The 19,603-nt window shown below is 53.1% G+C and overlaps 1 protein-coding gene across 6 annotated transcripts; it reads left to right on the top strand.

Annotated features, from left to right (window-relative positions):
- The first annotated feature begins 135 nt into the window (after window positions 1–135).
- Window positions 136–18,824, top strand: UROS (uroporphyrinogen III synthase). Of its 6 annotated transcripts, none has more exons than XM_055424421.2 (11): window positions 141–281; window positions 3,139–3,210; window positions 4,971–5,059; window positions 5,240–5,323; window positions 7,503–7,599; window positions 8,891–8,965; window positions 10,943–11,017; window positions 12,861–12,941; window positions 13,771–13,856; window positions 14,832–14,930; window positions 18,306–18,824. In XM_055424421.2, the coding sequence occupies exons 3-11, from the start codon at window positions 4,997–4,999 to the stop codon at window positions 18,438–18,440; spliced, it is 795 nt and encodes a 264-aa protein (XP_055280396.1). In that variant the 5' UTR covers window positions 141–281; window positions 3,139–3,210; window positions 4,971–4,996; the 3' UTR covers window positions 18,441–18,824. The 6 variants fall into 6 exon arrangements, with proteins under 6 accessions (XP_055280399.1, XP_055280396.1, XP_055280395.1 ...); XM_055424420.2 differs by having other exon boundaries at window positions 4,675–5,059; XM_055424425.2 differs by having other exon boundaries at window positions 170–281; window positions 3,116–3,210.
- Window positions 18,825–19,603: the final 779 nt, after the last annotated feature.

The following is a 19,603-nucleotide window of genomic DNA, read 5'->3' as shown; positions in this document are numbered from 1 at the left end:
CTTTGCGCAGTGGTTTGACCCATCCTACTAGGTCGCTGGGCCTGGGTGCCAGTGCGCATGCGCGAGCTTCGGCGTGGGCTCCTGGATTCTCCAGCCCCGGCGCAGGTGCCCGGTGACTGGGGGCGGGGCTTGGACTGTCGTCATGGCAACGCCGGCCACGTGGTGAGGGGGCCGCCCTCCCGGCTCTGCGCTGCTAGCCGCAGCCCGGCGGCCTGCAGGCGGAAACCCTGAGAGTACGCCTCGGAGTGGGCGCCTGCCCTGCGCCTCGCCAGCCCGGCCAGGTAGGTGTCGCCTGTGCACGGTACCGGCAAAGACACACGAGTTCCGCGGACGCACCGGGACCCGCCTGCGGGACTGCCTGTGCGTGTCGAGTTGGCAGCGGAACCCCTTAGGCCGCTGCTGGCCTGGGTGGGCGCTGGGCCGTGGTGCGTGGTCCCTGAAGGGAAAGAAGGTCGCGGGACCAGAGCAGATGCCCCAACCCGGCAGGCGTCGCCCAGCACAGTCGGTGGCACAGCCTTGTCCGTAATCAGTGAATGTGATCCTGGTACCTACCCTTGGCCCACTGTTCTTAAGCGCATTTCTCGATCTGAAGGTTTCTTTAAAATCACGCATCAACCTCATCTGCTTTAGGGCAAGTTGTTGTTGGTTCAGTCGCTAAGTTCTGTCCAACTCGGGGACCCCCATGGACTGCAGCAAGCCAGGCTTGCAATGCAGGAGACTCAGGTGGGATCACTGGGTAGGGAAGGTCCCCCTGGAGAAGGAAAGGAGTATCAACTCCAGTATTCTTGCCTGGAGAATTCTGTGGACTGGCCCATGGGGTCTCAAAGAGTCAGACACAACTGAGGGACTGACACTTTCACTTAGGGCTTTCCTGGGGGCTCAGACAGTAAAGAATCTCCCTTCTATGCAGTAGACCTGGACTTGATTCCTGCGGTCAGCAGGATCCCCTGGAGTAGGAAATAGCAATCCACTCCAGTATTCTTGCCTGATGGCTGCTCTGGCTCTTCATTGTCGCACACAGGCTTCTCCTCGATTCTTAGCCACTGGCCCAGCAGGGACGTCCCAACCCCTCCCTTGTTGAGAAGGGGTCTGTGGACCTTTCTCTGAGCCCTGGGATTCTGCCCTCGGCTGTATTTGCCCAGTAGTTCAGTGACTGGTACCTGTCAGTCGTGAGGGGGTAGATGTGGAGGAGAGTCAATTCTCTGCACAGTCTCAGCTTTAAATCTTCAGTTACTAAGAAAAGTACCAGTGTGTTGGCTTGACTGTCTGAGTGCACGTGTCCATTGATCTGTTTCTCAGTGAACTTGGTGATACGGGTTCTGGAGTGGCCAGGAAGCTTCAGCGGTGGCTCTTCTTAGTTCTACCTTAGAGATGCTTAGAGCAATGGCCGAGAAAGGCCAAGGGCAGTATTTGATTTTTATTTTTCAAGTCCTGCAGCCCATCTCATGGAATTTTTAAGCAGTCATTATCCAGAAGGCATCGGTTTTATTACCCCAGAGAACCACAGAGTAGAACCCAGAAGAAATATTTTCCTTATTTGCAGTGAGTAGATTTGGTTTGCTGTCACATGTTTTTATTATCCAACTAAGGCTTGCCAGGCGGCCCAGTGATAGAGAATCCATGTGCTAATGCAGGAGACTCAGGTTCGATCCCTGGGCCGGGAAGATCCCCTGAAGAAGGAAATGACAGCCCACTCCAGTATTCTTGCTTGGGGAATACCATGGACAGAGGAGCCTGGCGGGTTACAGTCCATGGGGTCACAGGAGAGTCAAGCATGATTTAATGACTACATAACAACAACTGGGTAGCTGTCATTCATTATCTGCTTTGCGTCACTCCGTGCCTTGGGAGGGCAGAGGGTATTCCCATTTAACAGGGGAGAAAACAAGATCACGTCGTGGCCAGTCAAGCTGGGACCAGAACCCAACTCCCTTGGCCCTTCATCCTGTGCTTGTTCGGTGACCCCGCACTTCCCTCTTTATGTTGCCCCAGAGAGAAAGGGAGGAGAAAGTGCAAGCAGAACAGGACATCCATCAACAGGACATCGCCATTGCTACTAAGTCCATACTCCCTAACAGGGCCAGACGAGGCCGTCTCCCCACTCTACCCTGCACACTCCACCCCAGGCCTCTCCCCACCCCTCAGGCTTGGTCCTGTGCAGCCTCCAGTCTGAACATGATCCTCCAGGAACATTGGGTCCTCCAGGAAGCATTCTGGGCTCTGCTTGGGTGAGGATGTGTGTCCCACTTCTCTAACAGAGAACCGATAACATTGGCTGAAACAGGATAGAACGTTTCTTTCCTCTGATGTAAACTCTCTGGCTGACTGGTGGCTCTGCCACGCAAAGAGCTCCTTGCATCACCCCCAGCGCAGGACCCTGCAGCTCTTACTGGCCAACCCCATCCGTCCTCCACCAGGCAGGAAGGGGAGGGCAGGAACGGCACTTCCTGTCCAGGCGCAACCGGAAGTGTGTGCATCACTTCCACTTCCATCCCTTGGACCAGCACCTCCTCACCTGACCACATCCATCGGCACGTATTTGTCCCGGGCATCCACGTGCCCGACATTATGAAGGGCTCCTTTCTGTGAGGAAGGAGGGAGAAATGGATATTTGGGGGTCCAGTGGGCCCCCGTTTCTCAGTGAACCAGAGTCTCCCTGGTCCTTGCGCTTGAGTCACGCCTGCCCTTCTCCCCTGGGGAAGCCCCAGGCCCCTTCCTGCTGTTGCTCAGTCACCAAGTCACGTGCGACTCTGCAGCTCCGCGAACTGCAGCACACCAGCTTTCCCTGTGCCTGACTGTCTCCCGGAGCTTGCTCAAACTCACGTCCATCGAGTCGGTGGTGCCATCCAACCATCTCATCCTCTGTCACTCACTTCTCCTGCCACCCAGTGACATGCATCCCTGCACCCCCAGATGGGGAGGCGTGTCAGCCAGGGTTCACCAGAGAGAACAGTGGGGGACACAATCAGGAGACTTGGTGCAAGGAATCGCCTTGCGCAGCTGTAGGGGCTGGCGAGGAAAGGCTGAAATCCACGGTGCAAGCCGACGGGAAGGGCAGGGCGGGCTCGGGCACTACCTGCAGCTGCAGCCACAGTGGCATTCCTTCTTCCTCGAGGAAACCTCAGTTCTGCTCTTTAGGCCTTCCTATTGACTGAAGCAGGCCCTCCCTGATGACCTAGGATCATCTCTTCTACTAAAAGCCAACGAATGGTGAGTGGATCACCTCTGCAGAGTGCCTGCCCAGCAACACCTAAGTTAGCATTTCTGAATAAATGGGGAAAACGAGCCCGGCCAAGTTGGCACCTCAGAGTGAGCATCCTGGAAAGGGGGATTTCTGGTTTCTATGGGCGTCGCATGGTGAGACACAACGCTGCGGCCTCTTTCTCCAGCTAACTGCTAGAAAGCAGCAATAATTGAACTTGGCTTCATAATTATTATTAGTTCACCCAGGATTGGTTGCTTAGATACAAAGCAATTCATTTGGAGCCAGAGTTTCCTAAGGTCCCATAGATGTTATAAGTTTCCAGAAATATGTTCAGTGATTATTTATTAGTAATGGCTCCCAGCGTTAACACATTTCTGCTCCAAACGACATACTCCCTTTGACTGTTATCAGCCACTGTATATTCATTAAGTAACTGCTAGTCTAATGCTACTTGCGGGATGTAATCCGCGTTTCCAGCAGGGTTTGTTCTGAAGGTCTTCGGCAGCTTTTGTTTGGAGGCTTTTGGGATGGTTATAATGTGCTTTTTCCTCCTTTGATATAAGAGGAGTTTAATGTTTACTGTAAAAATAAAATTGGGTGATACAAAAAGAATTAGAGAAGAAAATAATCACCCTAACCCAGCAGCAGAGAATATTCTTTCATGTATATGTGTATATAAAATCTGTAAGATCACACATGTCATGCAATTCTGTATCCTGCCTTTTTAAACTTAACATTATTTTGCAGTTAAATAACCCATGTAATTAAGTTGTTTATGGATATTTTAGTGATTTTTTTGTAGACTTGGACCGTGATTTATTTAGCCATTCTCTCCTTGTTGGACATTTACATTGTTTCTGATTGTTTGCAATTATAAAGCATACCGGGATACAAACTTGCAGCTAAGTTTTGAGGATCTAATGAATAGCGTGGTGGTTATAATCAACAATATTGTATTATCAACTTCAAAGCTGCCAAGAGACTAGATCTTAATTGCTCTTACCACAGAAGAGAATTGATAATTTTATGCAGTGATAGAAGTGTTAGCTAATGTTACAGAGGTATTGTATCACAACATAAAAATGGATTAAATCACACTGTACACCTTAAACTTGCCTTATGTTATATTTCAATTTAAAAAAAAGAATACCAGGATGAACACCTTTATGTTAATCTTTGCACACATTTATGAGTATCACCTTAGAATTTATTCTAAAAGTGAAACTATAGGAAGAAAGGGTATGAATATGTACTCCTTTTGAGATATATCAACAGGCTTTTCCCAGGTTTCTCAAAAATTTTTGAAAGATTATCTCATGTTACTTGACTACATTGTAAAACGTATGAGAAGAGTCAATATAATCATTTCCTCAAGAGCTTATAAGCAACTGAGTAGATTTATCAAGAAATGGAAGTAATTATTCCTTTCCTTAAAAGATACTCATTTCTCTTATTTATTATTGATTCAGCCCAGAATTTGCGTCACTTCTCTTCCGTGAGTCTCCAGTGTTCCGCTAGGACACTGCCTTTCCCGAGTGACTTTAATCCGCCTTTTCAAGTGATATCAAGTGCCAGTCTGCTGTCCGTGGGCCTTATCGGTGACAGGGTCTTCAGAAGGAGCAAGCACATAAATGCCGAGTCATTGTGGGGGAGGGAGAGGCCAGCCAAGCTACCGCTGATTACCTGCACCCCACGCCCGCCCAGCTGGCCCTGCTCAGGAAGAGCCTTGGAGATCGAGTAAACATCCCCTTTCCCTGCCCTGTAGCACCCTGTAAGGACTGCCAGGCCATAATGAAGGTTCTTTTGCTGAAAGACCCCAAGGAGGACGACTGTGGCCAGGACCCCTACGTCAGGGTAAGTGCTTGGCACACGCAGTCCCAGAATGCCTGGCCCTGCCTGTGTTGAAGTCAGTCAAGGGTGGGGCGATCTGCAAACAGTTGAGGAGTGGGCACAGTGTAAATTGTGAAACAGGCCCCTTTTCCTTATTAAAAAAACAAACCCTGCCAGCTCAAAGCTTTACCCTTTTATTTGCAGGAGCTGGGGTTATATGGGCTCGAAGCGACCTTGATCCCTGTTTTATCGTTTGAGTTTCTGTCTCTCCCCAGTCTGTCGGAGAAGGTAAGGTTCGCCAGCCCCTGAGCACCATCGTTTTCCAATGAGACACCTCTGGTTCCCGTGGCATCCTTGCCAACCCGAGTAGGAAGGACCCATTGATGAGCACTCGTCTCACTGTCTGGCTGCGTGAACTCACCTGCCCCAGTACTCGGCTGCTGTTGGATCCTCAGCCCGAGCCTCTAGCAGCCCCTGCAGAAAGTCCCCTGACCCAGAGGCAGGCCCACAGCGAGGCCCCGCCTGCCTGCTCTCAGCCGAGCAGACCCTTCCCCTTCCTCCTCTCCTGCAGGCCTTGCCCCGCCCCCCTACCTCAGCAGAGAGCCCAGCAGCTGCTGTTTCTCCCCAGGCCGGGCACCTTGGCCGGGTCCCCCAGCAGATAAGAGGGAGGGTTGGGGCTGCTACCCCCGGGTTGGGGTGATAGATTACAGCTGGGGACGGCCCCAGGGAAGTCCCATTGGAACAGTTCCAGCTGAAGATGCCCAGCAGCCTCCACCACTATCCACCTGCCACCAGATAACTTCCACAGGGACTCCGTTCTGGACACGTGGGCCGAGAGGCAGGGGCTTCACGGGATGGGTGTGCCCACCCCTGCCCACTGGGCTCCTGGGCCGCTGTGAGCCCCAGGCTCCCCCCTCCCCCGCCCTGCCCCCATGCTCTGCATACTGGAGTCTACCTGTCACTCACCTCTCTGCTTCCTCCCTTCTGTTTGAGCTGAATGTTGAATTATTCATTCAACAGTTGGCATCTGCCCTGACTGTGTGCTGTGAGGACTATGTAAGGGACCCCCATAAGCAGCTTTAATGGAAGCAGAGCTCATCATCTGAGCTCGTTAATAGGACCCCAGTGGTCTGAAAAACGCTAGAAGCAGGAGCCTCTCCGTCACCCCCAGCTAGTCTGTTTCCTGAGGAGGTGTCTGAGCTCCATCTGAAGCTCTGGTGGTGCGGTGAGTGAGTGCTCGGGCTTGGGCACCGTGGAGACACTTGCTCAGATCGCAGCTCCACCCCTCACCTAGGCTGCTTCCTCATCCTCGCCAAGCCTCTGTCTTAATCCGATCAATTCGAGTCTTTCCACCCATCACAGGGTATCTTCACATGTTCGGTGCAGGAGTGTGTGTAAGACAGCCCACTGCCTGGCTCAGAAAACAAGATCAGTAGATTTTGTCCCCATTTTTATCCTCAAAAACTGGGGTTTCAGCATGGATATTGCTCCTTGAATATTCCAGCTTATTACGGATTCAGGTCCAGTCTGTGGTACTGCCTAGACCCCAGCCATGCCCGGACTGAGTCACATCCCCTCTGCTCCCTTACGCCTGTCACCCTGCGTCACACTGACCCGTCCCTCCCGAAGACTGTGACCTCTTTGAGGGAAATGGTATGAATTTACCTGTGTGTTCTTAAAGACCTGGAGTAGTTCAGGCACATAGTGAGCTCTCCTGTCTTGAGTGAATGGAAAGATGGATAGATGGGTGGATGGAAGGTAGATGGATGGGTGGGTGGATGGATGGTGGATGGATGGGTGGGTGGATGGATGGATGGATGGTGGATGGATGGATGGATGGATGGATGGATGGTGGATGGATGGATGGATGGGTGGGTGGATGGATGGATGGATGGATGGTGGATGGATGGATGGATGGGTGGGTGGATGGATGGATGGTGGATGGATGGGTGGGTGGATGGATGGTGGATGGGTGGGTGGGTGGATGGATGGATGGATGGTGGATGGATGGATGGTGGATGGATGGATGGATGGATGGGTGGGTGGATGGATGGATGGTGGATGGATGGATGGATGGGTGGATGGATGGATGGTGGATGGATGGATGGATGGATGGGTGGATGGATGGATGGTGGATGGATGGATGGATGGTGGGTGGATGGATGGATGGTGGGTGGATGGATGGATGGTGGATGGATGGATGGATGGATGGGTGGGTGGATGGATGGATGGGTGGATGGATGGATGGTGGATGGGTGGATGGATGGATGGGTGGATGGATGGATGGTGGATGGATGGATGGATGGATGGGTGGATGGATGGATGGGTAGATGGATGGATGGAAAGATGGGTGGATGGAAAGATAGATGGATGTAGTTTGCCTGCTACTTTTGGGAAGATGTGGAATCCTGGGCAGCGTTGAGCTCGGCCATCGTATAAAATTCCTCTGCCATTGTTTGGTGTGCAGCTGTCTCATCCCGAAGGTTACGGGGGACTCATTTTCACCAGCCCCAGAGCGGTGGAAGCCGTGGAGCGGTGTTTGCAGAAAGACACTAAAGCTGAAGGTGAGGGTGGGATCTGCTGTGAATCCCTCTGGATGTCACTCTGGTTTCTCCCGTCGGTGATGCTCAGGCTAGAAACAGCTGGACCTCACATTTGAAACAGCGCAGTAACTTTTAGTTCAAAAAGTATTTAGGTACCAAGTTCCTTCATGTCTGTGTTACCTTTGGAAGGAGCAGAAGCTGAGATTCCCTCTTCTAGGCTGTTTCTTAGTGTCCCACCCAGAATAGCGTCACCTGGGAGCCTTCTGATGGGAGCGAGCACTTTGAGGTGCCAAGTCCCCAGGAAACGGGACCATGCTGCCTCTTAAACCCCCAGACGGGTGTCAGATCTTAGGAAGGAAAAACTAATGTTTCCTTATCTCCTAAAAGGGTGTTTAATGCCAAGTGGCCTTGTGATACTTTTTTTTTTCTTTTCAGTATTTCTTTAACCAATATTTTTAAATGTTTACTTTTGTCATAAAATGATAACATCCTCTATAAAACTGTGTTTGTTTCTAAACCTGAAATGTATTATCTCTACTTTGACCTAATGGATACATGAGCCTTCCTATCTGAGATGACAGTTTGTTGACTGCTTTGGTTTATGTCCCAAATAAAATCAGTTGTATTGGACGGCAGAGGATGGGGTGGTTAGATAGCATCACCAACTTAGTGGATATGAATTTGAGCAAAGTCCAAGAGATAGTGAAGGACAGAGGAGCCTGGCATGCTGCAGTCCATGGGGTCGCAGAGTCGGACCCGACTTAGCGAGTAAACAGCCGTTGCTTTATTAGAGATTTAAATTGCCTCGTTTTCACAAGCAGTAACTTTTTTCTCTAAAAGTGTAGATTTTGGGGGGAATTCCCTGGTGGTCCAGTGGTTAGGACTCAGTGCTTTCACTGCTGTGGCCGTTGGTTCAGTCCCTGGTCTGGGGACCAAGATCCCACAAGTCTCATGGCGTGGCCAAAGGAAAAAGGGTAGATTTTTATATTTTAATATCACCAAGCAAATTAATTCTTCATTATGTTTGTTTACTAGTATTCATTAAAAATGCTTCTAGTGCCAGCTGTGGAAATGACTTAATATTTCAAGCAAGGCATACTGAAACATTTGGCCAAAGTGATTTTTAAAAACTTGCCTGCTGACTATGAATAGAATATAAAAATGGATTTTAGTTTGAGATGCTGTTCTTTATATCTTATCATTAATAGTTTGCCTTGCTCACAAGTTTTTTAGGATGAACAAACAGCCGCAGGCAGCAGTCCAAACGGCCACCATGGTATTTGCAACTCACATCGAATTTCATGTTTTACAGCCTGGAAAAAGTCTCTGAAAGAAAAATGGAATGCTAAGTCGGTGTATGTGGTGGGAAATGCTACTGCTTCTCTAGGTAAGCAGTCGAGGCCCAAATAAAACACCAAAGAATGACTGTGATATTGTGATTATTAAAAAAAATGTATATTTGGTCTTTATCCCTATTCCTGGCCCAGGCCTCCTAAAACCCTTGGAATTTCCTAAGTGATAAGGGAAAAAAAAGGTATCTTTTGTTATTCATAACAGACTTATTTCAACTCCATCTGAGTTGACTTAACTGCAGTGACTTTTGGGAAGCCCTTGTAAACGGGGCTAGTTGCCATGGGAACCAATCCCATGATTCCAGTGGGAGCTTTCAGATCCTGCCCTCCCTGCCCCCACCTCCAGGGAGAAGGATGGGTGGGGTGCCCCGAGGTTGAATTAATGACCAGTGACCAATGACTTGGTCCATTGTGCCCATGCAGTGCAGCCACCATAAAAATCCAAAGGGCAGTTTCACGAGGAGCTGGGAGGCCCAGGCCCCCCGAACCATCCCTGCTCAATGCAGCCCCTCCATCTGGCTGTTCATTGACACCCTTTGAAATATCCATTGTAAGAAGCCAGCAACAGTAAATTACACCTTTTCCCTGAGTTCTGTGAGCTGTTCTAGCAAGTGATCCAACTCAAGGAGTGGGCTGGGAGACCCTCCGACTCAGAGCCAGTCTGTCAGAAGCACAAGAGACGACGTAGGTTTGAAGTAGGGGCGGTGTGATCCGGGCCTTGGGATATGACGCTGCCTCCTTGGAGAGAGTGTCAGACATGAGTTAAGTTGTCGGACACCCAGCTGAGAGCTGGAGAACTGCTGGCTGTGGAAAACCCGCCCCCGGGGCAACCAGAGTGTGAGTGTGGTGGAGAGCAGAGAGGGAACGGGAGATGTCCCTCCCCACTGACCTGACTTAGTTCACGGAACCCCGTGGTGTAGTTTAAAACAGATTCTTTTCCTTATCAGTTCATAACGAGTAGTTAGTCAACCACATAATGATGCCAGTAAGGCTGTGGTGAAATAAATATATTCAGATACGGCTAAATGGCGTTGAAAATCAGTTCCCATGTTTTGAGAAATACTTGGTCAGCATGTATTCAAAGGCTTTGCTAAATTATTTGTACCCTTTGGCCCACTCATCCCTTCTCTGATAATCTATCCAAAAGTAGTAATCCCAAATAGGAGAAATGTTTGTATCAGTTCAGTTGCTCAGTCATGTCCGACTCTTTGTGACCCCATGGGCTGCAGCACACCAGGCTTCCCTGTCCATCACCAACTCCCGGAGTTTACTCAAACTCAAGTCCATAGTCGGTGATGCCATCCAACCATCTCATCCTCTGTCGTCCCCTTCTCCTCCTGCCCTCAATCTTTCCCAGCATCAGGGTCTTTTCCAATGAGTCAGTTTTTCGCATCAGGTAGCCAAAGTATTAAGAGTTTCAGCTTCAGCATCAGTCCTTCCAATGAATATTCAGGACCGATTTCATTTAGGATGGACTGGTTGGATCTCCTCACTGTCAAAGGGACTCTCAAAGAGTCTTTTGGGTGAGGGTGGGGGGTTGGGATACACAACTATATCGTCGTGTTACTTATAATGTAAAAAAATGAAAAACCCGAAGTGTCCACTAACGGGGGAAGAGTTCAATTTAAATGATAATGGATCTGTGTGACGGTTATGTCGTTTCGTCTTTTATATATACATCTTTATTTTGAAGGGAACTTATAGGTAAGGCATAAATACAAGGCAAAGAACTTAATTTTTCCTGAACCTTTTGAGAGTAAGTTGCTAACTTGACCCCGCATCACCCAAAGCCACAGGTCTGGGGGCCGCGGGGCAGCGGGGGCTGCGGGCTGGGACCCAGCTCCCTCCTGGGCGCACGATGCCTCCTCCCAGCTCCCACACAGCTTCCGAGGGGAGACACTCCGTGTGTTTGTAAAGCACATGCCTTCGTCTCTGCATCTTTAAAACACGACCCTGGAACAGAAGGACTTTAACAACCATGTAAAGAAATAGGTGTTGTTGTTGTTTTCCAGTGAATAGAATTGGCCTGCATACAGAAGGAGAAAGCTGTGGAAATGCAGAAAAGCTTGCAGAATACATTTGCTCCAGTAAGTAGAGCAGGGCCCCAGTGAAGCCTGGTACTGCTGTTGGGTGGCCTCCCAGCCAGCACCTCGGGGAAGGGCCGTCTCCTCAGTGCCCTCTTGGTAATGACACAGCTGATTTGAGTGCATGCACCCCTCTGGGTTCTCGGCGCCTTGTATCCGCTGCTGTCTTGTATCAGGTGCCTTGTGTCTGCTTCCGTCTGTGCTTGTCTGAAGTTCAGCCCACTGCCTTCTACCCGCTCCACCCAAGGACTGGAGGCAACTTGAACTTGACACAGAATGACAGGGCTGGAGACACAACCAGAAAAACAGGACTTCCTGGGGATTGTAAGGGGCGGGTGGAGGCAGCAGGAGCTACTGGGCACCGTCTGTCTGTCTGTCTGTCTGCCAGCTCCCCCACCTGCCCTTCCTTGTAGGAGCCGCTTCCTTCTCTGAATTCCCTCCCCGCAAAGCCCCCTCCTCTGTGAAGAACCCCACCCATCACCCCCTCGTAAGCTCATCATTGGGCAGCTCACGGGCTGAGACTTAAAATGGCACGGGTTCTAGGGAGGTTTGTGTTTCAGTAGGGATTAGGCTTTGACTAGTTATGAAATTCTTAGCTTAACGGACCTGGAGGCCGTTAGAGTTTCACGGACAGACACGTCTCCAGTGAAATGACACTGACCCCCTCCCTCTCATCACCCGTCTTGCCTACAGAGACGGAAGCCTCTGCCCTGGCCACATTGCGCGCTCTCAGGACTTTCTGTACTTTTCCGTACAACTGCCCAGCAGGCCGGGCCCCCTTCCTGTTAAAGGAGCTCAGCGCATCCGAGCTCCAAGGTTCACCATCCTGTGTGGGGTTAGACTCCTGCCAGGCCCTGGTCGCTCCCTGTCATCCCAGGGAGACCTCACCGCTCACCTCTGCAGAACACTCAACCAGCTTTCACACTGGCCTGTTTAGCTGAGCTCATCCCAGAAAGGAATTTTTTAAATTCATGTCTTCATTCGTTTTCCATAAGTGATCTTATGACAAAGAGGAAGAGCGGTGTGGTCAAGCAGTGCCCTGGTGGGAGATGCTGTCGGTTTCCATGGTGATGTGATGGGCCATGGGCATCCTTCCCCTGGAGGCTGTTTCCCGTCAGGCCTCCACTCTGCAGAGAGGCCCAGTGGGCCCGTCTGTCTGCTCCATCTCCAAGAGGCACAGAGAGGGCCAGGGAGCAGGCTCGCTGCTGTCTGACTTGATCAGAGCACTTGGGCCCATCGGTTTTGTTGGAGCTGGTGTCTCCATGGTGTCTCCACGATTCTGCAAAGAGAGGCCTCCAGCTGATTCTCCCAGAGCAGAGATGTATGCAGGGACAGGAAGCAGGGCCGTTCTGAGCAGGCTGGGCCCCCCCGCCCCCAGCGTCCCTCAGCCCCTCAGCCCCTCGGGCACCTGGCCTGGCGGCCACCATCCCCACCATAACAAAAGTGGCCTTGCAGCTGGTCTCTGTTGGGGCGGCTGCATGTCCAACATCCATGCTCGGCTCCCATTTGCTGCCTGCCCGTGGAGCCCAGGTTCCAGCCGGTCCCCTCCGGAGGCAGAGACTGTTACTCCAGGGCCGGTACCAGGCCTGACCTCTGACCCAGCTCTGCACGCTCACCGCTGCCCGGGGCCACCAGAGTGGGAGGGGCTTCGGAAGCTGGGGTGACTGCAGTCCCAGGCATGCGTGGGTGTTAGTATTCCACATGCTGTCTCCCCCCAGGACCCCGAGAGCTTCCTCCACTCGACCCTGGAACTGACCTGACCCAAGGCGGGGCCTGGGGGCTGCGCCTCCCACACCCCGACACATTACCTCCGGCCTGTCTACAACGCCTGCCTGTTTATTTGCAGGAGAGTCGTCGGCACTGCCTCTTCTGTTTCCCTGCGGAACCCTCAAAAGAGAGATCCTGCCAAAAATGCTCAAGGACAAAGGTGAACGAATGCTCTGGCCCTCGGCGCCACGCCTGCCCCGGCCCTCGGGGCTCCTGAGAGCCCCCCTGCGCGGTGACCAAGCGTCACCCCAGAGCCCTCGAGGGAGAGCACGGCTGGGCTGAACCAGTAGGGCTGGGAGGTGGGCGCCCCTCAGGTACGGGGTGCAGGCGCCTTCCTGCTTCAGATCCGCTCCCCGCCACCCGCTGAACTCAGCTGGGGGACAGCGGGGGGCCCGGAGCCCTCACCAGGACCGCGGTGGTGGTGGGGTGGCTGGGACCCCCGGGTGGGCACATGGGGAAGCCAGTCTTCGGGGAGAGCCGATCTCATCAAGCACGCGGCAGCCTGCAGCTCAGCTGACCTAGACCTGCTCCCGCTCTAACCCTGCACTCCATCCCAGGGTGCCAGGGACCGAGCTGTCCGGGCTCCCAAAGGCTTGTGGCTGCTGACGCCCCAGGCCTACAGACCCCCGCGCGGTCTGCCTCCAGCCCCAGCCTGCAGGGTGGGAGTCCACGCGGACAGCAGCCATGGCGGGAGTGGCCAGGGCCAGGCCTGTGGACGGTTCACACAGATGCGGGGACAAAAGGAACCGTGGTCCCGAGGGGGGCTGAGGCTTCGGGACCCCATCCTTCCCTGTCATCTCCGCCTCCTGCACCGTGTGACCACTTCGCAGCATTGGGTGGGGTGCGGAGGGCCGGCCCAGCCCACGCCCCTTGGTGCCCTGCCACTTGTTCTGGGAGGGTCGTGCGTCCCTGGGGGGCCTCTACTAAAGGTGCCCCATGGTCTGTTCCCGGCGCGGTAAAGCCTGTCTCCTGGTCTCCATTGTGTCCAGGGATCCCCTTGGAGAGTGTAACCGTCTACCAGACTGTCCCACACCCAGGGATCCAGGGGAACCTCACCAGCTACTATAGCCAGCAGGTGCGTGCCGCTTCCTGGGAGCGCGGGCCGGGGGCCCCTGGGTGGCACAGGCAGGGTTGAGGGGCTCCTGCCTCCCGATAGAGGCTCTACTGCCCATCGCAGCTTGTGACTTGCGGTGGGGGGGCGGGGAGTGTCCCGTCTTTTGGTTCCATCTCTGTATCTGAGAAGTAGGAACAGACCCAATCTGGTAAGAATTTTCAAGGGTTAAAGAAGATAATTTACACAAAGACCTCTATGTAGCATTCAAGACTGAGAAAGCCGGGGGTCAGCAGTGGCCTTGACACTTCCTCACCGTGGGGTGGAGCGGTGGTGGAGCTGCAGGGCAGGGGCTGGAGAGGGCTGAGGTACATACCAAGCGGGCCCACAGGGCGGGCCGTGGTCTGGGTCGACCTGGGGAGGCAGTGGGAACCTTTGGAGGCTTCAGGCAGAAGAGTGCTCAGCTCTTGGGTTGATGGGAGCTTTCCACATCTGCACCCAATAGGACACCTCTCCCTTCTCTCCCAGGATAGGCTTCTGAATGCCTTGCCGGCCTGGGAGGCCCTGTTAGCACCAAAGAGAGCAGAGAGGCCCAGTGGGCCCGTCTGTCTGCTCCATCTCCAAGAGGCACAGAGAGGGCCAGGGAGCAGGCTCGCTGCTGTCTGACTTGATCAGAGCACTTGGGCCACATGAGCTGCAGGTGTTCTCCACTCGCCTGGGTGCTGGGTCCCCGGTGCCTGTGTCCTCTGGCCCGGCAGACGCAGACCCAAGGGCGGCAGAGCGCCCAGTCTCCCCCACAAGCCCCCTCTCTAAACAGTTCTCGACCTGGGCTCCATCTCTGGGGAGCCCAGGACCCAAACCAGTGGGGACCCTTCTGCTGCGAATGCCCCCGGGCTGCCCCGGTGTGTACCCTGGGCTCCAGGGGTGATGGTCACCATCTGGGGAGCGTCTTTCACCTCGGCCCCTGGCAAGGGACTGACTCTATTCTCCCCTCTCCAGGGTGTTCCCGCCAGCATCACGTTTTTCAGTCCCTCTGGCCTAACACACAGTCTCAAGCATATTCAAGAGTTATCTGGTGACAGCATTGCCCAAATTAAGGTAAGATATTCAGTGGGCTTTTGATCTTTTTCTTTCAAATTCTTTTGTTCGTTTTACTTTTACTAATTATCCCAGAATTTCCATGCAAAGTCACTCCTAACCTCGCAGAGTCCCTGATGGCAGCTCTGGAGAGAAGGCAGGGCTGGACTTCCCTGTGGTCCAGGGGTCAGGACTCTGCACTTCCACCGCAGGGGGTTGGAGTCCCACCCCTGATCCAGGAAGTCCTCGTGCTGCGCAGCGCGGGCTTCAGGACCCCCAGGCCCTGCTCACAGGTCACGGTGCTGCTTCCTGGCTGGTGCTCTTGAACAAGTTACTCAACCTCTCTGAGACTGTGCAACGCGAGGATGATTACCCCTCTGTGGTCTTCGTAGGCGTGTGCATGGTCTTCCCTGATAGGTTCGTTGAAAGAATTTGAGGCAAGCCCTTAGCTCAAGGCCTGGCTCGGGTATTAGCATGCTTCCCCTTGTTTCCCGTCTGTCTTGAAATTCTAAAATTCTTTCTCCTTTTCGTGGTTTTTAACTCAAAGCATTTCCATTCGTACTCTTTAGGAGTTGACAAGTAATCACAGCCCTGTAATGGGGATGCTCTTAAAAGGCCTGAGGGGAACTGGGGAAGGGCTGCTGGTGTGAGTGGGAGCCCCCAGCACAGGCCCCAGCACACTGGGGGGTCGGGACTGTCTCTGCCTTATAGACTGGTTCCCCACTCCCACCCCAGCCCTCGGCAGGTGCCCAGAGTTGGAACACTGGCCTTAGTGCTAGGCTGTTGGGGCCCCAGTGGGGAGTGGGCTGCCCTGCTCCAGGGGCCCCGTCCGCAGCCTGGGTCCAGCCCCTGTGGGCTCTGTGGGTCCAGCCAGGCCCCTGGTGGTGAGTCTGACAGCAGAGCTCTTTAGACGCCCCCCGCTCCTGTGACCAGCCCATTTCAGGGGGAATAAAAGGCTCACTTGGAAACGTCATCTTGTGACCAGATTGCTTCTGCTGAAATTATGCTTGCTATTTGCTGGTTCCCAACTTCAGGGAGTCTCTTTCTTTTTTAATTTTTTTTTTAAAGAAAAAAGCAGCTTTATTGAGATATAATTCACACACCATGAAGTTCACTTTTTATGACTTAGATATGTACCTTTTAAAGTGTACAATTCAGTGGGTTTAGTGAATTCACAGATCTGTGCCACCTTCACCCTCTCGTTCTGGAACATTTTAATAGCGTGAAAGAAGCCACATGCCCGTGAGAGCTGCGCCCCAGCGCCCGGCCCCGCTGGTCTGCTCTGTCTCCGCGGATCTCCCCGTGCTCTGGGCTCTTCACACGAATGGAGCGCACCATACCCGGTCTGCGCTGACGCTCGTTTCACTTGGCCTCATGGTTTCAGGCTCACCCGTGTCGTCGTGTATCGGTTCTCCGTTCCTGTGCGTTACCAGACGACAGTCCACTCTGAATGTACCACCTTTTATTTATCCATTCGTCAGCTGATGGACACGTGGATTGTGTCCTCTTTTGAGCCATCATGAGTAACAGCTGAACGTTTACATACAGGATCGTGTGTGTGAACACGTGTTTTCATTTCTCTTGAGTGAGTACCTGTGGGTAGAGTTGCTGGCTCATATGGTGACGTTATGTTTAACCTTCTGAACAGTTGCCAAACTATGTTCCAAAGCGGCTGTACCATTTTGCAGTCCCACCAGCAATATATGAGGATTCTGATTTCTCCATATTCTTTCCAACACTTGTTATTTTCTTGTCTTTATGATTATAGCCATTCTAGCGGGTGTGAAGTAGTTTCTTAGTGGTTTTGGTTTGGATTTCCCTAATGACTAAAGACACTGAGCATCTTTTCGTGGGCATGATGACCATTTCCAAACCTTCTTTTAACAACAGTTTTTTATATTTATTTGTCTTTGCTTTACAGTGTTGCTTTGATTTCTGTCATGCATCAGCGTGAATTAATCAGGTATACACCTGTCCCTTCCCTCTTTAATCTCCCTCCCACCTCCCGCCCCTCCCAGCCCTCTAGGTTATCACAGAGCACCAACTTGAGTTCCCTGAGTCTTACCATTTTGATATCCTCTTAACAGAAACGTCTGTTCACATCCTTGCCACTGTTTAACTAGGTTATTTGTCTTTCTGGTGTTGCGTTGTAAGAGTTCTTTTTTTTTTTGGATGCAAGTCCCTTACTAGATATATGATTTGCACAAACTTCTTCCCATTCCATGAGTTGTCTTTTTACTGTGTTGATGGTGTTCTTTGAGGCACAGAAGCTTTTTTTAACCAGTGTTTTATTTTGTTGCTTGTGGTTTTCATCATGTGTCTAAGAAACCATTGCCTCGTCCACGGTCATGAAGGTTCACTGCTGTGTTTTCTGTTGTAGTTTTAGCTCTGACAGTGACTTCTCTGATCCATTTTGAGTTAATGTTTGTGCATGGTGTGAGGTAGGGATCCAGCTTCATGTTTTTGCCTTAGGGAGGTCTCTTAAGGGGTAGCTGCTTTGTGGGAGGAGCCCCAGCTTCTGTGCAAGCAGCCTGCTTCCTTGCCCCCTACACGCCCCTGGGGAGGAGTGTTAGGCCACCACTTCCTAAGACTGTGCGAAGGAGGTATCTCGTCCTCTCTCCTGCCAGCCTGCCTGGGGAGGGGCAGATGGGGGTGCTGGGCAGGGGCTGCCATTGTCAGGGGGCTCACTTCGGGCACTCCCGGGCAGGTCCCTGTTCGTGGTGTGAGCACAAAGAGGGGTGAGAGGAGCACCTTCTCTCTGCCAGGAGCTGTCTGTCGATCTTCCCATCTCACCCCCCGCCCTAAGGTAGCACTGAGAGGCAGGGTGATTGAGCCCCTTTCACAGATGAGAAAACTGAGGATCGGAAAGGCTAAGTGACTTGCAATGACAGCTGGCAGGGGCCAGAGTCACAGCAAAATGTGGCCCAGGCCAGTGAAGCTTCTGACCTAGGATAACAACGGTCCTGGGACCACCAACGGTCACCAGGCGTGGGTCTGTTCCAGGCACGGGCCAAGTGGTTACACGTGTTGCTCATCTAATCCTTGGAGCAGCCGGATGAGCAAAGCTGTTAACCTTTCTGCTTCATGGAGGTGAGGACGGAGGCCCGGAAAGGGTGGGTCACCCTGAGGCCACCGTCCTGTGGAACTGCCGTTTGAACCTGACCCCCTGGCTCCTGACCCCAGTCTGGACTGCTCTGCCTCCATGGGGGGCCCGGCTGCCACCCCTGCCTCATGGAGAGCCCCTTTCCAGGCTTTGTTCTTTGCTCCCACCACGGAGGTCCTGACCAGTTCCAGACGTCGTCCTAACAGGATGTCCGACAGGCCCTGCACCTGTCGCCCCCTGCATCACCCCAAGGCCTGCGGCTCCGCTGAGACCCCTCTGTCTTCTCCCTGCAGTTTGTGGCCATCGGCCCCACCACAGCCCACGCCCTGGCCACGCAGGGCCTGCCCGTGAGCTGCACTGCAGAGAGCCCCACGCCACGCGCCTTGGCCGCCAGCATCAGGATGGCACTCCAGCCCCACGCATGCTGACTGCAAGGCCCCGGCACCCTCCCCGGGCTGGGCTGCTGCCTCTGGGTGGAGCCAGGCATTGACAGGGGCTCCCAGCAGGCCGCCGTCCTCGTGCTCCTGCTCCTGCCCGAGGAGAACAACCCCTGCCCCCTGCCCAGCACCCGGGACCGGACAGGCCATGGGGCCGGCATCAGGCCCACAGGCACCTGGCGTCCCCCCAGGGAGGCCAGCGCAGACCCTCGCCGGGCGCACACAGCTCCTCCGGAGGCAGGAAGGAAGCCAAATAAAGCTCGCTGGCCTCTCAGGCTGACCGTGTGTTCTTGTCACTTGCCGTGTTTGGGGAAGAAGCAGATACGCCCTCGTGCTGAGAACTGACAAACTTGAAGAATAAAGTTTGGCATGAAGAATAAAGTTTGCTGTGTGTGAAGGAGTTTATTCATCTTTAAAAAAGAACCTCTGGGCTTCCCAGGTGGCGCTAGTGGTAAAGAATCCTCCTACCCATGCAGGAGATGCAGGAGACGTGGGTCACATCGCTGGGTTGGGAAGATCCCCTGGAGTAGGAATGGCAACCCACTCCAGTATCCTTGCCTGGAGAATCCCATGGACAGAGGAGCCCAGTGGGCTGCAGCCCATGGGTCGCAAGGGTCAGACACGACTGAGCAGCTCAGCTACCACCACCAAGGGCTAGTCACGACACTCAGGCTTTTCTGGGGCTCCGGTGGCTGCAGGAGGGGCAAAAACAAGTAACAGCTTCACTTGCTCACTCCCCAGGGTGGGGACGAGCTGGTTGCTTACGTGGGATGAGGGTAGAGGTGCGTCCAGGGGTCAGGCTGGAGGGGTGGCTTGGGTGGCCTGCCCACCCCTGTGTGGGTGTCCAGGGCAGGGGGCGTGCGCAGTACCCTGTTCTTGCTCCTGACAACTCTGTATCTTGTTGTAGGTAATTTGCCCCAACTGCATGCATGCTGTTGTTTTTAGTGCCTTATAATTTCTTTGTATTTTGCTGCTCAAGGAGACACTTGTCCAGGTACAAGCACTGCAGGAGAGTCCCGCATCCCAGGCCCCAGCCTCAGTGCTACAGAAGACTCAACAGTACCTGGACTGGGTCAGCTGGACCTCTGATCACATGCTTGGGGGACAGAGCAAGGTCCAGTTGCTTTAAAAGTCTCTTAACGATTCCGTACTTT

The sequence above is a fragment of the Moschus berezovskii genome, chromosome 12, assembly GCF_049115385.1.
Source record: "Moschus berezovskii isolate FMDL1 chromosome 12, NW_MosBer_1.0, whole genome shotgun sequence".
Taxonomy (NCBI): domain Eukaryota; kingdom Metazoa; phylum Chordata; class Mammalia; order Artiodactyla; family Moschidae; genus Moschus; species Moschus berezovskii.
The sequence above is the reverse complement of the archived record's forward strand: the minus strand, read 5'-3'. Positions and strand labels throughout refer to the sequence as shown.

Excerpts from the sequence above, each read along its gene's own strand:
- UROS (XM_055424424.2), top strand. The coding sequence starts at position 4,997 with ATGAAGGTTCTTTTGCTGAAAGACCCCAAGGAGGACGACTGTGGCCAG. Across the intron at positions 5,324-7,502 it reads TCCCCAGTCTGTCGGAGAAG|CTGTCTCATCCCGAAGGTTA; the intron begins GTAAGGTTCGCC and ends TTTGGTGTGCAG. Across the intron at positions 14,931-18,305 it reads ACAGCATTGCCCAAATTAAG|TTTGTGGCCATCGGCCCCAC; the intron begins GTAAGATATTCA and ends TTCTCCCTGCAG.